The sequence below is a fragment of the Daphnia pulex genome, chromosome 1 (genome assembly GCF_021134715.1).
Source record: "Daphnia pulex isolate KAP4 chromosome 1, ASM2113471v1".
NCBI lineage: Eukaryota > Metazoa > Arthropoda > Branchiopoda > Diplostraca > Daphniidae > Daphnia > Daphnia pulex.
In genome coordinates, this window is record NC_060017.1 from 7,780,790 (window position 1) to 7,797,067 (window position 16,278).

At 36.6% G+C, this 16,278-nt stretch overlaps 6 protein-coding genes across 11 annotated transcripts; all 6 read right to left on the reverse strand.

Annotated features, from left to right (window-relative positions):
• Positions 1–249: 249 nt before the first annotated feature.
• Positions 250–2,448, reverse strand: LOC124193694 (probable endochitinase). Of its 4 annotated transcripts, none has more exons than XM_046587646.1 (14): positions 2,201–2,448; positions 2,053–2,117; positions 1,904–1,956; positions 1,805–1,815; positions 1,690–1,730; positions 1,545–1,620; positions 1,289–1,454; positions 1,162–1,213; positions 1,036–1,105; positions 922–969; positions 782–834; positions 581–650; positions 453–515; positions 250–391 (listed from the first exon to the last, which is right to left on the reverse strand). In XM_046587646.1, exons 1-13 carry the CDS (start codon positions 2,331–2,333, stop codon positions 487–489), a joined length of 867 nt encoding a protein of 288 aa, XP_046443602.1. In that variant the 5' UTR covers positions 2,334–2,448; the 3' UTR covers positions 250–391; positions 453–486. The 4 variants fall into 4 exon arrangements, with proteins under 4 accessions (XP_046443602.1, XP_046443580.1, XP_046443612.1 ...); XM_046587624.1 differs by having other exon boundaries at positions 2,053–2,120; XM_046587656.1 differs by having other exon boundaries at positions 1,904–1,953; positions 2,201–2,446.
• Positions 2,449–2,580: 132 nt separating this feature from the next.
• LOC124193711 (protein obstructor-E-like) lies at positions 2,581–4,364 on the reverse strand. Its single transcript, XM_046587680.1, has 9 exons — positions 4,113–4,364; positions 3,970–4,022; positions 3,772–3,873; positions 3,608–3,680; positions 3,344–3,534; positions 3,157–3,226; positions 3,037–3,084; positions 2,907–2,959; positions 2,581–2,802 (listed from the first exon to the last, which is right to left on the reverse strand). Exons 1-9 carry the CDS (start codon positions 4,147–4,149, stop codon positions 2,731–2,733), a joined length of 699 nt encoding a protein of 232 aa, XP_046443636.1. The 5' UTR covers positions 4,150–4,364; the 3' UTR covers positions 2,581–2,730.
• A 144-nt stretch (positions 4,365–4,508) lies between these two features.
• On the reverse strand, positions 4,509–6,098 carry LOC124193703 (chondroitin proteoglycan 1-like). The gene is made up of 7 exons (XM_046587670.1): positions 5,920–6,098; positions 5,794–5,837; positions 5,617–5,724; positions 5,461–5,542; positions 4,991–5,355; positions 4,790–4,897; positions 4,509–4,717 (listed from the first exon to the last, which is right to left on the reverse strand). Exons 1-7 carry the CDS (start codon positions 5,969–5,971, stop codon positions 4,658–4,660), a joined length of 819 nt encoding a protein of 272 aa, XP_046443626.1. The 5' UTR covers positions 5,972–6,098; the 3' UTR covers positions 4,509–4,657.
• Positions 6,099–6,678: 580 nt separating this feature from the next.
• Positions 6,679–9,395, reverse strand: LOC124193668 (chondroitin proteoglycan 2-like). Of its 2 annotated transcripts, XM_046587590.1 has the most exons (15): positions 9,206–9,395; positions 9,074–9,111; positions 8,891–8,965; positions 8,585–8,695; positions 8,375–8,502; positions 8,264–8,309; positions 8,114–8,183; positions 7,989–8,036; positions 7,851–7,903; positions 7,698–7,770; positions 7,452–7,630; positions 7,269–7,367; positions 7,051–7,206; positions 6,912–6,977; positions 6,679–6,819 (listed from the first exon to the last, which is right to left on the reverse strand). In XM_046587590.1, the coding sequence occupies exons 1-14, from the start codon at positions 9,252–9,254 to the stop codon at positions 6,918–6,920; spliced, it is 1,185 nt and encodes a 394-aa protein (XP_046443546.1). In that variant the 5' UTR covers positions 9,255–9,395; the 3' UTR covers positions 6,679–6,819; positions 6,912–6,917. The 2 variants fall into 2 exon arrangements, with proteins under 2 accessions (XP_046443546.1, XP_046443553.1); XM_046587597.1 differs by lacking the exons at positions 8,891–8,965; positions 9,074–9,111; positions 9,206–9,395 and adding an exon at positions 8,787–8,831.
• Positions 9,396–9,548: 153 nt separating this feature from the next.
• Positions 9,549–12,671, reverse strand: LOC124193682 (chitin-binding domain protein cbd-1-like). Of its 2 annotated transcripts, none has more exons than XM_046587608.1 (14): positions 12,448–12,671; positions 12,335–12,372; positions 12,132–12,239; positions 11,961–12,033; positions 11,781–11,881; positions 11,634–11,703; positions 11,516–11,563; positions 11,383–11,435; positions 11,224–11,296; positions 11,040–11,162; positions 10,882–10,937; positions 10,035–10,107; positions 9,802–9,947; positions 9,549–9,736 (listed from the first exon to the last, which is right to left on the reverse strand). In XM_046587608.1, exons 1-14 carry the CDS (start codon positions 12,494–12,496, stop codon positions 9,686–9,688), a joined length of 1,062 nt encoding a protein of 353 aa, XP_046443564.1. In that variant the 5' UTR covers positions 12,497–12,671; the 3' UTR covers positions 9,549–9,685. The 2 variants fall into 2 exon arrangements, with proteins under 2 accessions (XP_046443564.1, XP_046443574.1); XM_046587618.1 differs by having other exon boundaries at positions 12,451–12,664.
• Positions 12,672–12,921: 250 nt separating this feature from the next.
• LOC124193647 (chitin-binding domain protein cbd-1-like) lies at positions 12,922–16,068 on the reverse strand. Its single transcript, XM_046587572.1, has 15 exons — positions 15,704–16,068; positions 15,592–15,629; positions 15,375–15,485; positions 15,230–15,296; positions 15,045–15,133; positions 14,901–14,976; positions 14,747–14,791; positions 14,628–14,680; positions 14,489–14,558; positions 13,954–14,333; positions 13,812–13,889; positions 13,586–13,747; positions 13,443–13,520; positions 13,139–13,376; positions 12,922–13,049 (listed from the first exon to the last, which is right to left on the reverse strand). Exons 1-14 carry the CDS (start codon positions 15,750–15,752, stop codon positions 13,143–13,145), a joined length of 1,530 nt encoding a protein of 509 aa, XP_046443528.1. The 5' UTR covers positions 15,753–16,068; the 3' UTR covers positions 12,922–13,049; positions 13,139–13,142.
• Positions 16,069–16,278: the final 210 nt, after the last annotated feature.

Genomic DNA, 16,278 nt, shown 5'->3' on the forward strand with positions numbered 1-16,278 from the left:
CAACCAATTTACGAAACTAGGAATTTTACGTTTGCTATTGACCGTTTGCGTCATCCGTGTAGTAACGGATTCCGCTTTTTAAATCTCATTAAATCATGCTTTAAAACCACTTATTTATTTAAGGAAGGTTTAACTCGCATCGAGTTGCCTATAAAACGTGCAGTATTCGATCTAGGCAGTTTTAATCAGTTTTATATTGAATATCCTATTTTGTAAAAGCTTATCAGAATTCAAGAATAATTCATGATATTTAATGTCAGCGTGTTTATTTAATCAATATTTTTTTTGCGTGAAAGGATGCTACACATACTAGCGTTAACACGGATTATTGTGCTATTAACCGCTGTTTCTGGGTTTGCACATAGCAGATTTGATTTGATGTCAGTTCAAACTGTTGATGAAATAAAGTAAATGGATTTTGATTTTTTTAGAATATGAAACTGAACACAAACCTTTTAAATTGTATACAGCAAGTGGAAGACCTTATTACTTTGATTCCTTCACGAAAGGATTCGCTAAATGAAGTAAATACAAAAAACTAATCATCTTTTCTGAATTTGAAGCAAATATTTATACTTACAACAGGTAGCTTGATCAGGTGATGTACAGATGAGAGTTTCGGGATCAAATATATTTCCGTTTGGGCATGTCTGTGAAGGGGACGTAAATTGATTAATATACGTAAAAAAAATTTAAAAAAAAAACCACAGCAGCATTATCATGAAAATTATTAAATAAAATAAATAAAAATAGTGAGATAAAAATGAGTCAAGTAAATTACCGAAATGGAGGGAGATCCTGATACACACACGTAGAAATCTGACCCACATGTTCCTATGATGGAATAAATTTGTTTAAATGCTTGGACATACTCGAAAAATATCGATGCGCTTCAAACAATCTCAAATTCAGTTGGTTTACCTGGGATTGGGTAGAAGCCTTCCGATGTAGGACAGGTGAATGTTTCAGCTAAAAAATAAAAAATTACGATAGTTCAAAATTCATTTACGTGATAAAATTAAACTGTCAAGTTACAGCAAGATGCATCCTCGGGTGCTACACAGGTGTTTGTCTGTGGATCGAAAATGGTTTCACCGGGACAAGCCTAAAAGATAGCGTAATTAGACATTTGTAGAAATATTGGCTCGAATAGGAACTTACAGTCAGAGTTGGAACCCCACCAACACAGATATAGTATGGACTGTCGCATGTCCTAGATAATCAAATTTTAAACAAATCAATAAACAACACTGTTTTTAATAAAATGTAATTCATGCTTCATTTTCACCCAGGAATAGGGAAAAATCCATCGGGCGCTGGGCAAGTAAATTCGCCAGAAGGAGTTGTGGTGGTGGATGTTGTCGTAGTGTCGTAGGTGGGTGGGGGTGTGGTACTTAAAGTCGTGGTCCTTGAAGTAGTGGTAGAAGCAGTTGTCGTGCTGGCAGTAGTCTGACCTGCAATCAATAAAGATGTGATCAATAAAACTCGAAGCCAATCTTGATCAGATTTTGGCTTCTATTTGACTTCAGAAAGATTCAATTTACCATTATTACAAGAGGCTTCTGCTAACGGAACACAGTGTTTTATCTCAGGGTCAAACACCTCATTCGCTGGACATTCCTAGTTCATTAAAAATATACGTTAAGAAGTATTCTACAACAGTGTAACAGCGTGAGTAATTTTTCATACCTGCTGAATTGGTGTCCCTCCAACACAAGCGTAGTACGTACCTAAAATTTAGAAACTTGCGTATTTTAAATAAAATGCGCATTGAAATATGGTTGGATGGCATCGTCGTATTTACCTGAACATTCACTGATTGCCAAATATCAGGAAGAGAGAGAGCAAATGAAATTACATAGGTTAATACAATTAAAAGAATACAAATAATCATTCATTTTACCCGGGGATTCCATAGAAGCCATCGCTTCCAGGGCAAACAAAGTCAGCGCGCTGCTAGTAAATAAACGATAAAAATTATTAAAAGAGGTCAAATATTTTGCTTTTATCTACTATGCAGTTATGCTGTTGCTTGAATATTTGATTACTTGCCTGGAGCCTGAACGCCGCCTTAGGTAATAATTTCTGTCTTAAATCATGTTCCACAGTGCTACTTCCTACTGGAGAAAATGTAAAATTCACTGGTTAAGTCAGTATGGTGCTGCAGATAAGACCTTGAAGAAAATGTTAACAACTTTACCTTGGAAAAGACTGAACGCCAACAAAATTGGTAATAGTATTGCGCGTGTTTCCAGCATGTTGCTTGTAGAGAAGTTATTGGTAAAACGAACTGACAACTTGTGCGACATGAAGTTCTTATGGGACACAGACATTAGTTGATAAGGTATCGATATACAAACCCTCCACTCTCAAATACATATCTGTAAAGTTCATTCTATATCAGAGATGGTTATCACCAATAGACGAACGTCAATGTGGGAAAGAACCTGATATGAACGGCATACATACAAACACAATTATCCTGCTTTGAAATCTGCAAATACTTGATCCAATAAAACTTAATGATTTTTTTATGTTCAGTCGCCATGTTACAACTTAATTTCCCAAGCAAACAATATGTTATTTCTCCATTGTACTGTATTTCAGTGACGAAAATGCTGTACGTATAGGCCAGCAAGATTAATTTTTACAGCATTCTGCCCTAGATAAATTTTGGAATGAAACATGCAAATGAAGCAAAAATGTCATAATTCATGCGCCGCGTGTAGGTTAACAAGATGCTTCTGCTGAAGGAACGCACTTCAACCGAATCGTATCAAATACGTAATTTTCATTGCAGTTCTGCATTATCCAGATTTGATTTAAATCATCAAAGCATCCAGAAAATAGTAAGAGTTAATCATTGTTGACCTTGTGATACAAACATATAATGCCCATTTTCATACCTGCTCATAAGATTTTCCAGATACGCATGTGTAGAACTTATTACTACATGCTCCTATATTTGATACATAAAAAGATTCAAATGTTAGGTTGTGTGTGACTGTTTGAACTTTACGCTAATCTTTACAGCACCTGCAATGGGGAAAGAACCGCTATCCGATGGACATTGAAATGTTGGTGCTGAAAAGGTAAATACAATTTTAGATTCAATGCTGGACTGAGAATGAAAAAGTGGTGTCCATCCATACTTACAACATGAGGCAGACTCTGGCGATACGCATATCAAAGCCACAGGATCAAAAATCGAACCACCAGGGCAGGTCTAAAATAATGTAACAATTAAGAAAATGGTTAATTCCTGTGATATATATAATAACACACATTTGTGTTTTAAATTCCAATAATTTCTCTCCGTCTCTTTAAAAGGGAAAAAGCTCACCGACAAATATGGAACACCACTAATGCAAGTGTAGTACAAATTGCTGCAGGGGCTTTCAGGAACGGGATAGAATCCACTAGAACTTGGGCACGTGAAGACAGCCGGTGTAGTGATAGTGGATGAAGTTGTTGAGGAAGATGTGTAGGTAGACGACTGAGTTGTTGTTGTTGTTGTGGATGTAGTCGTTACCCCTAAGAAATTGAATTATCGGGATTATCCGACACAAATTATTTTATCGAGCCAAATAGCCGATTTTCAACGCACCTTGGCAGGAATTGGCTCCCGGAGGAAGACATACTTGTGTCTGGGGGTCAAAGATCGAGTCCCCTGGGCAATGCTGTAGGGGTGAGGATAAAATAGATGTAGCATTGTAGCCTAATACAATTTAGGCAACGAAAGAATTTATTTGCATGTCTTATAAAGCCTACCTGGACGTATGGAACACCTTCGACACAAAGATAATAGTCGGAGCACGTTTCACTCGGGAAAACTCCGTTTGGCTCTGGGCAGACAAAATTTTCAAACATTTCCTGTCCGTTCATAAGAAAGTAAAATTTCATAGTCAATATGATATGCACAAAAATGATGATATTTTGTTGAGGATGGAATTAAAAGTTTTTTTTTACCTTGTGATTGTGGAGTTTTTGATTCAGTGCAACTTCTGATCTAGTAAACGAGACTGGGATATAACAAGTACAAGGGAAAAGAGCAGCTTTACTCAGTGAATCAAAACTTTAAATGAGATATTGCACAAATTTGAAAACGCTACCTTGCAACAACAGCGCAACAAGAATGGTCTCCTTCATTCTTAGGTGTAGAGTTGACAGCGAAATGTGTGTACGCCTTTCCGTAACAAGAGCTATCTAACAATTCATGCGAATGTCAATTAGTGGCCGTATAAATCCTTATTTCAAAACTTTGTGATATCGCCGTTCCAAACTTATGTAATGCTTCATTCCACTTTGATTGTTATCACAAAAATAAATATGAACCATCGTTCGACGTCTGCTCTTTAAAACTGATCTGGTCGTCTGATGGTGCGGTGGTGCCTAATAAAATAAGTGTCCTTTTGTTTCAAATCGATTATTCTCCCTTAAAAAATGGCCACATAATAGTTTTCTAACATTAGCAAGTCTTACTAAAAATTAGATTTTCACGAGCGAGGTTAACTGGGTTACTGCCTTTATTTTAAAATCTTCTCGTATTACCGTAAGGACATTTATAGTACATAGAAAATGTCCTTTGCGCAACTTATCGTTAGTTCGTTACACACAAAAAGCAACAGTTAAATGCGTAAGAGATGCGGTAACTCAGTTATGTGCTTTTAGACGATAGGTTGCGCTGTCTTGATTCCATTTTGTTTTTATTTTCAGGCTGAAATGAGAGAAATTTATGTTATAATCCACCAAATTGGATAAATATTATACACAATTTCTATTAGTTTACCTGCTTTTGATTTCCGGTATCACTTTTGATGGGATTACAACCATCGACATTATAATAATAGTCACAGACATTAAGTGCCGGGTTATAAACCAGATTTGCTGGACAACACTAGAAACGCACAAGATAAACGCAAACCAAACAGGAAATTATAAAAGGTTATTTGTAAAATAAATAGTGTGTTCAATGTGAAATTATTATTACGGTAAGATAGGCCATTCCGTTTGAACACTGCCAATACAGAGATGAGCAGTCGTCATAAGGATATTGTCCACTGTCCCCATCAGGGCAAGTAAAGCTGTTGGTTGTAGAGGAATTTCCGCAAGTATTGGGTGTTCTGGTTGTAGTTGAAATCGATGGTGTTGGTGTAAATGTAACTGTAGTTTTGGTCGTTTCAGTAGTTGTCGGTTCATCACTTGTTATCGTCGTAGATTCGGTGGTGATGGTAGTAGGATCCGTGGTCGATGTGGGTGGTTCGGTTGTCAGTTCCGTGGTCAGTTCCGTTGTCATTGTTGTTGTTGAAGTCGTCGTCGTCGTGTCAGTTGGTTCTGTAGTCGTTGCCGCTGGATCTGAAAAGAAGTTTTAAACAAATATAACATTTTTTAATTGATGATTTTTCAATTAAATATTTTTGGATTTTCAGATGCATCTTCGGAAAATAAATTAGTTTGAACCTTCACAAACACCATCTTCTGGACTGACACAAGATGGACCTGTTGGTTGATAAGGATCGAAAACGGTACCAGCAGGACATTCCTGCAAAAGTAAGGAAAGTCGTTGGTACTAGAATTTCTAATAATTGTAATAGGCATTATTCGGTAATATCTCACAAGTTGGTATTGTCCACCAGCTGCTGTGCAATAGTAGTAAAACTGAGTACAGGGTTCAACAAAAAAGAATCCCTCTTCTCCCGGAGGACATACGAAATCCGCACGATCCTGCGGTTACGGTTAAGGTAAATATACTTTTACTGGTTCAAGGAAACAGTTATATGTAATGGATCATACCTGTAATGTCTTTAAAGGTGAACGTTCAAAGCATTGACCAAAACCTGCGTGTGTCACAGAAAAAATTATTTAGATATGCAAATCAACAAAAAGTCAGTTTAGACACAACAACACTCAAAGACTTACATAGAAACGAGAAAAGCAACACAAGAAGAGGAGCCAGAATTTCCTTCGTCATCTTTCGTCGTTTGATTAACCAAACTATAGTGAAATACTGATGAAAATTTCTGATATTTGTTTGGAGTGATGATCAGGTGATCGATAACGGATCGTTTCTGCTATGGCGTTAAGATTTTATGGATCACGCAATCATTGTCAGCCCAGTAGCTAGATTACTAGTGTTTATTCATTTGTTAACTGAATGCATGGCAAGACTTATCACACTGATGCAAGACATTTTTTACTAGATAATGATTTTGAGCAATAAAAAAGATGCAAGACAGGTAACCGGATAGGTCGTACTAACAGCTGTCGTCATAAAGGAAATTCCGTCGCTAGGATGAATATCTCCAGTGTAGTAAATGTATGCACCATTTTTTATTATGGTGACTATCTATCTCTATGATATCATACTATCATCGAAGGAATTGAGAATAAATTTTTAAACAAGTGCTACAATAACAAACGCGAGACATATGCTTCGAAAAGGTTGATTCAATCAATAAATCCGATCTGTTATGATAATGATAAACAGTACTAGATACTAGATAGCTCATCTCAGGCTGAAATGTAAACGCCTAGGTGATACATGGTGTCGAGAAAATAGTGATAATATAGTCTATAGTTACTTGTCTTACTTTTACCACTTTTGAAACCATAAAAAATACTTACGCGTCCATTCGCCAGTTACACATGACGAAGCGAGAAAATAACTGGATGTCTCGGTTTGCTGTTAACATCAGATTTTTGTATTGAATTATACAAGAGAAAAAAATTTTAGTATCATCCTATTTCCTGTTTTCAATCTGGTCAAATGCTGAGTTCCGTTCATTGGCTAGTCATATGTCTCGTTCTCATTTAAATGCACTGGAAAATAAGAGAGTTTAGTGTATACTTGACGTGGACATCATCCGAATTGCTTGAGTAAAATACTTTGTACAATTGTTTAAATGATTTACCCTTTTTTATCCCATAGTTGCACACGACAATTTTATAGGGTCAAAAACCGTTACTCCTGGGCATACCTTTAATGAATAAATATAATATAATTATGCTACAATAAAACAAATTCTACTTCAATTTTTCTTTATAGCTTACCATAGGGTACGGAAAACCACCTACACACGCAAAATAGTGTGACCTTACGAATTTGTTGGGGAAGTAGCCATCATCGCTTGGGCAGCTGAATCCCTTATTGACCGAATAATCTTTCTTATCCTTTGAGAGATCATCATCACTAAAGTTTTCATCCACCTGTGCATACAATACACCCGGATGTCAATTGCAATTGTTAGTCTTTTAAATCAATATCTTACTAGTTCATAATATAAATCTGTGACGGCGCACTCGGGTACATTCTCCGGATTATCACAGAAGGTTGTGTCCGGATTGTAAACCAGTCCAGAAGGGCACGGCTGATGCAAAAAAGAAAGAAATGTTTAATAGCAAAATCTGACAGAAGTATATACATCAATTAAAGTTGCTTAAAAGTTGCTTACAACAGTTAAAGGATCAACACCAGCAGCTGTGCAGATGTAGTAAAGCGAGCAGTTCCCTGGGTAAGGATAGTTGCCCTGGGCGGGACACACGAACGGACCTTCAGGTGTAGTCGGAGTTGAAGATATGGGGGTTGTCGTTGAAGTTATGGGGGTTGTTGTTGTCATTGGTGTTTCTCCAGCTGACGGGAAAGTACATTTGATTATCAAGAAAGAGCCGCTAAGTAATTTTGCAAAAATTAACCTTACGTGAACAAGGAGCGTTTTCATTCAATACACATTCCAAAGTTTCCGGATCGAAAATTGTACCTCCAGGACAGTACTGTAGGTCCGAAAAGTAAATTTTAATTAATCCAATACTTAAGGTGAACACGTGCTCTAACATTCATGTAAACAATGTACCTGTACTGTACTTTGGCCGCCGGTGCATTGGTAATAAAAAGTAGAACACACCTCTTTAAGACAAAAGGGATAGAACAATTCCTTCAGTTAAATCCCCACTTTCTTAAAGTTGAATTATAAGGTAAAAAAAGTTTTTACCAGGGTAGGGGAAAACCCCATCTGAAGTCGGACAAGTGAACGGCTGGTCTAAAGAAAAATGCGGCAAAAAAAAAATTTTGTTTTGTCGTTGACAAATGTGGCGTAAAATTATTTTAAAAAATTACGGCATGAAGCCTCTTCGGCTGGTTCGCAATCTAGGTTTACAGGATCAAATACTGCACCCGAAGGACATTTCTGCAATTCATTTTACGACGAGCCATAATGTCAAGTACATTTATAAGTATTTCATAAGTCGGTTGATAAATTGATCTTACCGTGGGGGCCGATTGATTTGCAACACAGGTATAATAATCATCGCCGCTGAACACAATTAAAAAAGATCAAAATGAATAACATTTTTAAAATAATTGAAATTTATAATGTACCAGGTACCGGGAACCGCAAAGAACCCGGAAGGTTCCGGACAGGTGAAGTAGCAAAAGGCACATTCGATTGGTACACAAGTTTTGGTTTCAGGATCAAAAGCAGTAACACCAGGCGTACCAGGACAGTTCTGCAAAACAAAAACAAAAACAAAAAAATTTATTATAATGATTAAATTTGACAGTTATTTGTAACCATAGTTATTGTGTGACCTGAGGATATGCGATTGAGTTTGCGCAAGTATAATAGGACCCACTGCAGAAGGGATCTGCAGGATAAAAATCAGTCTCCGCGTTTGGACACACAAATTCACCTTCACGTTCCTGTAGTGGTTTAATAGGAAACATAATTTAAAAAAAAAATGTGATTACTATAACAAAAAGTCTTTAACAAAACAGGCGATTTTTGACCCACCCAATCGCCGATAATGTTCATGAAGCTCATTGCGACAAAGTCAAATTTGAAAAAAGTTTGAACGAAATAATGTTTTGACATTAATTTTCGTTTTCTCTTAGTACCTGTTTTGTTGGTATTCTCAAACTAATTGTATCCAAATTAGCGGATGGATCAAAAACTGCCGGTAAACTGCAATCCTGTAGGGTGAAGAACATAAAATCCGCTTAGAATATCACGAGAAAGAATGTACATACAGAGCCCAGTTATAAGTTTGTAGGAATACGTAATAGTCTTTCTCTTCATACCTGTTTTGTCGATATTTTCAGATTTGCACCAAAAATTCCTGCAATTACAAAAATTTTTTTACAAATACAAACAATCGTGCCCGTCACAAAGTCAGCCTAGTTTTATTTCAAAAGTTTCTTCTTCTACGGTACCTGCGCAAACATTAAGAAGGAGAAATGCAAGTATCACGCACTTCGTCATTTTGAGCTGTCAAAATTAATTGAAAGCCGCTTTGTTTAGTCTAGAACTCAAAAACTCGCTTGACGAAGCCAGCAACAACAGTGTGATTATACAAACATTTTAAATGTTGTGTCTACAAATTCGAAACTGATTACGCTTACTTATCACAAAAGTCGTTCAATATTTGTTTGTTTGATGGAATCTAATTTGGACTCGAAACACCTTATCACAAATGTCGTTGTCAATCTTCACTGACCCCCAAATGAAAATTCGAATATTATTGCGATTGTACACTTCGACCCCAGAGATTTTATGTAACATGCGAAGAAAAATTTATTAAATTTTTTAAGTCGTACAAAAAATGTAATTTCGGAGTAAATTTATATCCGCTATTTGTTTTTGTCCTTGTCAAAGTATTCTTGATTATGGATGTAGAGTTGCGGACTCGTCGGTTAAACGCAAGTGCCAATGCTAGGACGGAAAACTTTGCCATTTGAGCAATTCTGTAAAACAATCAAATCAGTGATATTCTAATTATTGCTATGGCGTTGAAGGGATCAATTTGTACTTGAAGTTCTGGGATCCCATTACGACAGTTCCAAAACGCCAAGCGATTCCCATGGACTTGGAAATTTCCGTTGGGTATTGGACAAGTAAAAGTAGCTGAAGAAACAGTCGGCGTTGGCGAGGCTGTGGTGGTATTCCATCCATCAGCTAATCGAATGAAAGAATAGAATACGCGTTCATGTTAGTCTTTAGTGAAGATTAAGGTGTCAACAATATACTATTATAGAACCGTACGAGCGCAGGTGGTGTACAAGAACAAAACGCAGCTTGAATATTCTGGAACAAAAACCATATCTCCAGGGCAGGACTACGGAGTCAGAAATAATTCTTTTGTTAAGTAGCTGATGTATACGGTAAACATAATAGCGCTGCAAATTGCGTGTTTTAATACAAATAAAGCAAATGAATTCCTAGTACTCAATGCATTGAAGAAAAAACCATATATGTGGTTGCTGGTGTTTTACTCCACCAGCTAGAACCACTAAGTGACTTGTTCAACATGCACAGGGATGCTAAACAAGAAAACTCTGAGATCAGCTGAACCTAATTTAACCTATAAACTAACATTTATTCCAAGTTTTCTTTTAATTCGGCCATGGTGGCATGTAGGAACTGTTCCTATACCATGATGGTGGCATCAGCCTGGCCTCTGACAAGAAAACAAGTGCCTCTGCCAGCTTTTTAAACTACAAAATAATTCACACTCAGGTTTACAATTAAGACAAACGTACCTGCCAATAAAATAGTAAAATATTAGTTGGGAAGGGCACAAACTGTTTTTCCTTCATCACTAATCACTTCCATCATTCCATGTGTCGTTTGCTAAATTGTAGTCTGCAATCTGGGAAATCATCCAGTTTTGCCAAATTGCGAAATTGACTCAAAAGTGTTTTTTTTATCGAATTTGTCTTTAAAAAAAATATTCAATAAAAATGACTAGTTTTAAAAAATAAACTAAATAAAACAATACTTAAAAAACTAAGTAAATTAAATTATAACCGCCGATAAACTAGATTTGCAACGCTAAAATATAATAGACCAGTTAGACCTGCTTTCAAGATAAGTAGATAATTAATTTTACCTCAACGTAGAATTGTCCTCCGGTGCAATTATAAAAATTGCCAGTACAAGATACGCCTTTAAAAAATGGAAAATAACGACGGCCATGTTTTAAATTGAATCAACATTTTCTACTTTTAAAAGACAAAACTTTTTACAAAAAAAAAATTCACTTATTACCGGTAGAGTAATATCCGTCACCGGGACATACAAATGGTTCCGGTGTGGTAGGTATTAAAGTTGTGGGCGTTGAAGATGTCATTGAGCTAAAAGTTGTCGTTGACGTTGTCGTAACACCACCAGCTGAAAAGGGGGAAAGGGATCTATAAAGGAAGCCTTAAACATAATAGGATGTAAAGCATACGTGCGCAACTAGCTTCCTCAATCAACACGCAGCTCAAAACTTCTGGATCAAAATAATAGCCGCCAGGACAATACTATTAATGACACAATGTCGAAAACGTAAATTTCTTTCAATTTGCAGGTGCAATAAGGCCGACTTTGTGTTAGAATATTATCTTACCTGTACAGCGCTTTGACTTCCAGTGCAATTATAATACATTGCGGAACAAGCGCCTTTAAAATGATGTTATTACTTATTAGTCAAGATTTCTTTAATCATTTTAATGATTTCATAATTAATCTTAAAGATTTACCAGGATACGGGAAAAGTCCATCTGAAGACGGGCAAGTGAACGGCTGGTCTGGTGGAAAACGCGGTAGAAATTAGCTATGTGATGTCTGTACGATGAAAAGATATAATTTAAAAATTACTGCATGATGCTTGCTCGGGAGGTACGCAGGCAAAAGTGACAGGATCGAATATTGCTTCAAATGGGCATGTCTGGTGTCATGGATGAGAATTCAAATATTATATCCATTAACAGTTTATCACGTCTAGTGAGGGTAAGAACGTCCTACCGCGGATGAAGGATTTCCTCCGACACAGATGAAATAATCACTTCCACAGGTTGCGGGTACTGGAAAGAATCCTTCGGCAGACGGACATGTGAACGAAGGCACTAAGACACACAAAAGACGCCAAGCATTTGCGCATTAGTTGCCGATATTAGTACAGTAGTACCTCCATGGGGAATTTACCGTAACAAGAGGAAACTTCGAAATCAACACAAGTGGAGCTAACAGGATCAAAAACAGTTATTCCAGGGCATTGCTATTAAAACAAAACTTATAGAATGTATTGGAATTTAGAAAAATTCTAGGCCGACAATTTGAAAAAGATTACTATAATGATTCATATGGGATAATTACCTGGGGGTAAGCAACGCCATTTACACACGTGTAATAAGTAGCGGAACAAATATTTTCATCTTCGGGATAGAAACCGGTCTCTAGACCGGGACAAACAAATTCTCTCTCCTGGTCAAAAATAATTGGTTAATAAATGAAATAACAATTTTTATTTTACGAGTACACCTTAAAGGTGACCACTAATTAATTAGGTTTTAGATTACCTGTTTTATCGATATTCTCAAACTTGAACTCAAACTCCCTGTAACGTAATCAACAAAACAAGGATTACCTATACATTCAAATTTACTAACATAACGGATTGTTTACCACTTACCACCGAAGAAATTCAGAAGGATCAACAAATGAAAGACGCACTTGATCATTTTTTGTTTCGATAGCAACACTGATTATCAATACGTGCTCTGAACCAAACCTTTTTCTTATTTGAAGATGTTAGAGACGAAAGTAGATGAGACCCTCGACCTGGAAATTATTTACTTGCGAGTCTACAATTATCCACACACTTATCACAGGCGTCACTCACAGTCTCGCATTTGTTTGTTAAGAAAAACTTGGAGTTTAGACCGAGACAGAGTGACAACAACAAAAATTTCGAAATGTTTTGTGACGTGTTTCAGAACCGATAAGAGAATCCGCCAGCTTGGAAATCGAATCAATGAGCAAAGATCACACGTTATATAATGTGATCGAAATTTACATTATACATTTGCCTACTGAAAATGTTTGAACTACTTTAAAACAAGCAGAAGGAGAGTAGTCAAAATTGTGAAATAAAAACATGCAAATATTGATGAAGTAATATTTTTTTTATTTTTTTTTTCTTAATTAATTAATATACTCTTTTAAAATCACACCTGTCTTCTCGGGAGTCCATCACATAGTCGGTTGAAAATACAGTTACTATGTTGATTCTGTCTACAAAATATTGAATAAAGAAAACATTTTGAGAAACTTTTAAAAATTACGCGTAAATTCCATATCTTGGTAAAATAAAATCTTCTTACTCTATCAAATGCGGTCACCGCAATCAGTGACTTTCGAATACCGGCATCTTTGGTACTTGGTTTCATATAGAGAACCTTTCTTGCATTGCCAAAGATGGGCTCGTTTAATAGCCGACTGGTTGTCACAGGTGTAGAAGAGACGGCACTGAGTAGGATGCGGCCAATTGCCATTGCCGGAGCAATGAAAATTTGTATCGATACCTAGGAGTCGGTCTTTTTCATCTTCGTCAGCTTTTAACTGTAAAGAAAAAGTATTTACTATTTGAAATAAATATGCTATACTTTGACAAAGGTAACAAATTACATAAAAACAACCAACAATGTTGAAAGGAAAATCGCAGGCTCCAATAACAGAATTGAAAACTGTATTTGGGGGACAATTCTGTCATCCGGGAAAGAAAATAGTTATAACAGATTGTGATAATTAGTAACAATAAGAAATTATACTTGTATAGTGTATACTCCATTGGTGCAATTATAAAACGAAGTGCAATTCCCGGGAATTCCAAAGTTACCATTTGGCATTGGGCAAATAAAACCTGGGGGGAAGGTCGTGGTTGGTTTACTGGTTGTTGTAGTGGTTTTGGTTTTATATTCGTCAGCTCTTAACTGTAAAGTAAAAGTTATTACGAATTGAAACAATGTACTATACTTTGACAAGGTAGCAAATTACGTAAAAACATCCAGGAACGTTGAAAGGAAAATCGCAGGCTCCAACAACAGGATTGAAAGCTGTGCCAGAGGGACAATTCTGTCATCAAGGAAAGAAAATAGTTATTTCAGATTGAGAAATTTAATAACAATAACAATTATACTTGTATAGTGTATACTCCATTGGTGCAATTATAAAACGAAGTGCAATTCCCGGGAATTTCGAAGTTACCGTTTGGCATTGGGCAAATAAAACCTGGGGGGAGGGTCGTGGTTGGTTTAGTTGTTGTTGTAGTAGTTGTTGTTGTTGTAGTGGTTGTTGCAGTGGTCGTTGTTGTGGTCGGTGTAGTGGTTGGTGTAGTGGTTGGTGTAGTGGTTGGTGTAGTGGTCGGTGTAGTGGTCGGTGTAGTGGTCGGGGTAGTAGTTGGTGTAGTAGTTGGGGTAGTAGTTGGTGTAGTAGTTGGGGTAGTAGTTGGGGTAGTAGTTGGGGTAGTAGTTGGGGTAGTAGTTGGGGTAGTAGTTGGAGTAGTGGTCTTTGGCCCGGCTGATAAACCAAAAATAGAAGGTAATTTAACAATCGTCATACTGCTACAGGTAAAAAACATTAACAGGTAAACAACATTACCACAGGTAAAAAACAGAGATAGCTATACTTTTTATTAATAGCATAAATACGATTTTATACTGTTGTTTACTTACGCGTGCATGTTTCTTCTATTGGCTTACAGGTAGACAAGTTTTGGTCAAATACGGAACCCGATGGACAATACTATAGCAATTGTATATGCGTAGTTAAAATGTTTAGTTGTTCAAATATTGTCCCCATTAATTATTTTACCATTGTAAAACTTTGGCCGCCAGCACAATAAAAATACAATCCGCTACAAGTGTCTGACAAATATAATAATGAATTAAGATCACTCACTCTATTAATCCGATTTGTTTTATTGTATTTACCAGGGTACGTGTAGTAGCCGTCTTCACCGCAGTCGAACGACGCATCTATCATATTTACAAAATAAACAAATTAATAAGCCAATTTTGCGCATCACGTTTGAAGAAATATACTAAAACTTTTTGTCGACGGAAGTCTAAAGAAAAAAATTACTACCGGTATTGCATGTAGCTTCACCGGAAGGTACGCATTCATAAGTCACAGGATCAAAGATGTAGTCGTTAGGGCACGTCTACATTAAGGAAACGGAGATGGTCAAAGAACATTTTTTAAATTGGAAAAATAATAAAGTAGTAAGACCAGTTTTTGCGGGTATCCCTTAGTGCATTCGTAATATTCACCGACGCAGTGTTGAGGAACAGGATATTTTCCTTCTTCAGCGGGACATTCTGATAAGAAGAAAAAGAGAAAGAAAGAAGGAAAGAAAACATAACAGTCATTACGTTACTGATTTTCAGAAATGTTTAAGTCAACTAAGGACTTACCGAAACAAAGTGCGGGTTCGACGCAAGTGTGCATTTCTGGATCGAACAATTGTGGTTCTGGGCAGAGCTAATAAGAACAACATAAATTTACAAAATACGTTACTTCTGCTTTTATGAAGATTGTTTTAGTCTTTTGTTCGTATACCTGGTAATTTATCATGTTTCCACCATAGCACAAGTAAAAATCATTAGTGCACTGGTTGTTCATAGTGTAATAGCCATCTGGTAGGTCGGAGGGGCAAACGAAATCAGGTGACTGTGTAATAGTAAAAAATAAATGTAAAATATTTAACTTTCCGCACTTTAAAAATAAATGCAATGGAAAAATAGTGCTGTAATTGACGACGCCAGAAAATACTTACCGGTGTTGGCGATTCCTTCAAAAAAGAACAAGAGTAGCCTGATCAAGAAGAAGAAATGAAAACATGATTAAAAACAACTATAAATGCGCAACATATTTGAGTATAACATTACCTTGAGTGATTACAAGAATCAAGATAAATTGTATCCACCGCTCCATCATCTTTTTCTTACAGAACAGATGGGAGACGAGCAGGCGTGGAACACAACGGATAAACTGTAGATGCACAAGTCAACGACTGAACTTACTAGAAACAGCATTTTCGTTTGTTTTAACCACTTCGCGTCGCAGAGTTTATCGCGGATCTTATGAAAAATCACGCCTAAAAAAAAACTAACTAAATCCTTATCGTGTGGCGCAACAACATTTTCAGAGGGCACAGTGACCAGATATGACAGTAGTTGTTGTTTGTTCATTACCAGAGGCTAAACGGAATGTCGGTGGATCAGTGACGGTAATAGATAGCAATAACACATTATATAAACAGGTCAATAGAGTGAATGCGACATTTATACGCATTATACACATTGTTATATTTTTAGACAGGCAGAGCCACACCTTTTTTACCTGTCAGTTGCGAAGCACCGAATAACCGTTGTTAATTTATGATTGCAACTTTCCAAAGTTACGCTGCATTAGGAGATAATTTATACAGATGATGTCTAAGTTGCTTACATGTAATATCTAA